At 42.2% G+C, this 2,562-nt stretch overlaps 1 protein-coding gene across 1 annotated transcript; it reads right to left on the bottom strand.

The window, feature by feature from the left end:
• Window positions 1–1,348: 1,348 nt before the first annotated feature.
• On the bottom strand, window positions 1,349–2,290 carry LOC112808090 (olfactory receptor 4D1). The gene has a single exon (XM_025851028.1). It carries the CDS (start codon window positions 2,288–2,290, stop codon window positions 1,349–1,351), a length of 942 nt encoding a protein of 313 aa, XP_025706813.1.
• Between the last annotated feature and the right edge of the window lie 272 nt (window positions 2,291–2,562).

A 2,562-nucleotide genomic window follows, 5' to 3' on the forward strand; every position in this document is an offset into this window, starting at 1 on the left:
TGATGTCCAAAAGGAGAACCACCAGCAGGAGTTAGAGCCCGGATTGAGCGCCAAGGCTGCAAATCCTGTTAGAGTCTCACTATACAATTTAAGACAGCATCAGAATGTGGGGAGTGTTTTTAATTTAGGCCATTTTATGAACATTTTTTTAAGATTTATTTATTTACTTTAGAGAGAGAGTGCACGAGTGGGGAGATGGGCAGAAGGAGTGAATCTTCAAGAAGACTCCCTGCTGAGAGTGGAACCTGACCTGGGGCAAATCACAGGACCCATGAGATCATGTCCCCAGCCAAAACCAAGAATCGGTTGCCCAACTGACTGAGCCACCCATGAACCCTATGAACAACTTCTTTTAAATTTTTTCTCTACTGTCTTTATAGCGAAAAACATTGCACCAACCCATTTAGGGTTAATAAATTTACATCTGAATCACATTTATATCATAAACATAGCATAGTTTCAGTAAGAGATGTCTTAAATTCTCAAGGATATAGCTGTGTTCATCCAAAGGAGGTATTTCTCAACAAATTCAGTTCAAAACTGAGTAAATGTTGTGAGCTCACATGTAAGTACATTTGAGGAAATGTCTCCCATTTCTCTCCTTTAGGTCAATGTTATAGATTATAATTAGCATCTATGCTTCCTACCATCCTTAGAACTGATATTCTGGATCACATAAAAGTAAAATTTTCATAAATTAAGAAAGGGACTCAAGATAACTTTTTTAAAAAAATTGAACCAGTAAGTGACTTCTGGTCATTTACAAATGGAATCAATAGATTGAACAGGCAAAAGAAAACTGACAACAATCAGTTGACATAGTTGACACTAAGTTACAGAGCTCCAAAGATAAAGAAAGAAGAGTAAAAGCAGGGAGAAGAAAAGATTGTGATTATTCCACAGTTAAGATGAGATTGTTCACCAGTCATCACAGATATTCATCCACAACTGAGGAACTCTCCAGGTTTTCCCTTGTGTTTGTGGGAAACCTTGAATTTCACATCCCACCCATAGCCTTGCCTGTAAACTTGGAGTCAGAGGAACCACATCCTGGCCTCTGTCTGTTCCTCTGCCAGGAACATACTTGCTGCTCACCATTGAGCAAGTTATTTCTCTCTGAGTTCTCTCATTTGTTAAAGTGTTTAATATAAAATAATATATCCACTGTCCATTTTATGAGGATTAGATAAAAGTGAGAAAGTGTCTAACACAATACCTGACACAGGAGTAGGTCCAGAGAAATATTGATTTAATCTCAAACGTCACATTCTATAAAGACTTCCCTCCACCTTTCACATGGGAAAACAAAAATTTAGAGGGAAGACTTGTCATTTAAACTCAAGATATTTTAAGTTGACTCCCTGTTACATATCACAAGGTGCTTGCCTAATCTCTTCATGGCTGCCTGCATCTCCTGATTCCTCAGTGTGTAGATCATGGGGTTGAGCATGGGGGTCATGACTGTGTAGCTGATGGACACAGCCTTGTCCATTGGGAAGGGGGTGAAGGGCCGGGAGTAAATATAGATACAGGGAATGAAGGTCATAGACACCACAATGATGTGAGTGGTGCAGGTGGAAGCTGCCTTCTTCCTTGCCTGCCCTGAGTGGGACCTCAGCATCACCAGGATGACCGTGTAAGATATCAGAAGGAGAAGGAACCAAATAAGGACCAACGTTCCACTGTTGGAGATCATGAGGAACTCCAGGAGGGAGGTGTCAGTGCAGGCAAGTCTCAATAACTGTGGGACATCACAGTAGAAATTATCCAGGATGTTGGGGCCACAAAAAGGCAATGGGAGCATCAGAGCCAGCTGGACAATGGAGTGAACAAATCCCCCTACCCAAGCAGCCACCACCAGCCCCACACACAGTCGAGTGTTCATGATGGTGACATAGTGGAGGGGCCGGGAGATGGCTATGTAGCGATCATAGGCCATCACTGAAAGAAAGAAGACAGTCCCGCCTCCCAAGAGGTGAAAGAAGAAGATCTGGGCCATGCAACCCTGGTAGGAAATGGTCTTGGCTTCATGAAAGAAGTCCACCAGCATCTTTGGAGAAGTCACTGTGGAATAGCAGAGGTCTATGACAGCCAGATTTCGGAGCAGAAAATACATGGGTATGTGGAGCCGGGAGTCAGAAGTCACCGTGACCATGATAAGGATGTTTCCCACAACAGTGGTGACGTAGACAAATAGGAACACCAGGAACAGGAACTTCTGGATCTCGTGGGTCTGTGAGAATCCTAAGAGGACAAACTCTGACACATGTGTGATATTCTGTGTTTCCATGGGATCCTCCCCACATGCCTAAAGAAAAACCATGCAGAACAAAAAAATCGTGAAAATTCCATCATTTTCCTTTGGAGAGTCAGGAATAATTTGATCAAAGTCATTGTTGAATATATTCCAAGATGGAACTTAGGAGAAACTTCCATGGAGATAAATATATTTTCAAGGCTTTGACAGACTTATCTCCTTAACCACACCCTACATTGTATCACAGACATTTACGGGTCTTTCCCCCTTTGTATCACTCTGTCCGTGTCTCACAGGTTTCATGT

This window comes from Callorhinus ursinus, unplaced genomic scaffold (genome assembly GCF_003265705.2).
Source record: "Callorhinus ursinus isolate GAN/ISIS: 27379988/994484 unplaced genomic scaffold, GSC_fseal_2.0 scaffold34, whole genome shotgun sequence".
NCBI lineage: Eukaryota > Metazoa > Chordata > Mammalia > Carnivora > Otariidae > Callorhinus > Callorhinus ursinus.

Coding starts and splice junctions, on each gene's coding strand:
- LOC112808090 (XM_025851028.1), bottom strand. CDS start 2,290: ATGGAAACACAGAATATCACACATGTGTCAGAGTTTGTCCTCTTAGGA.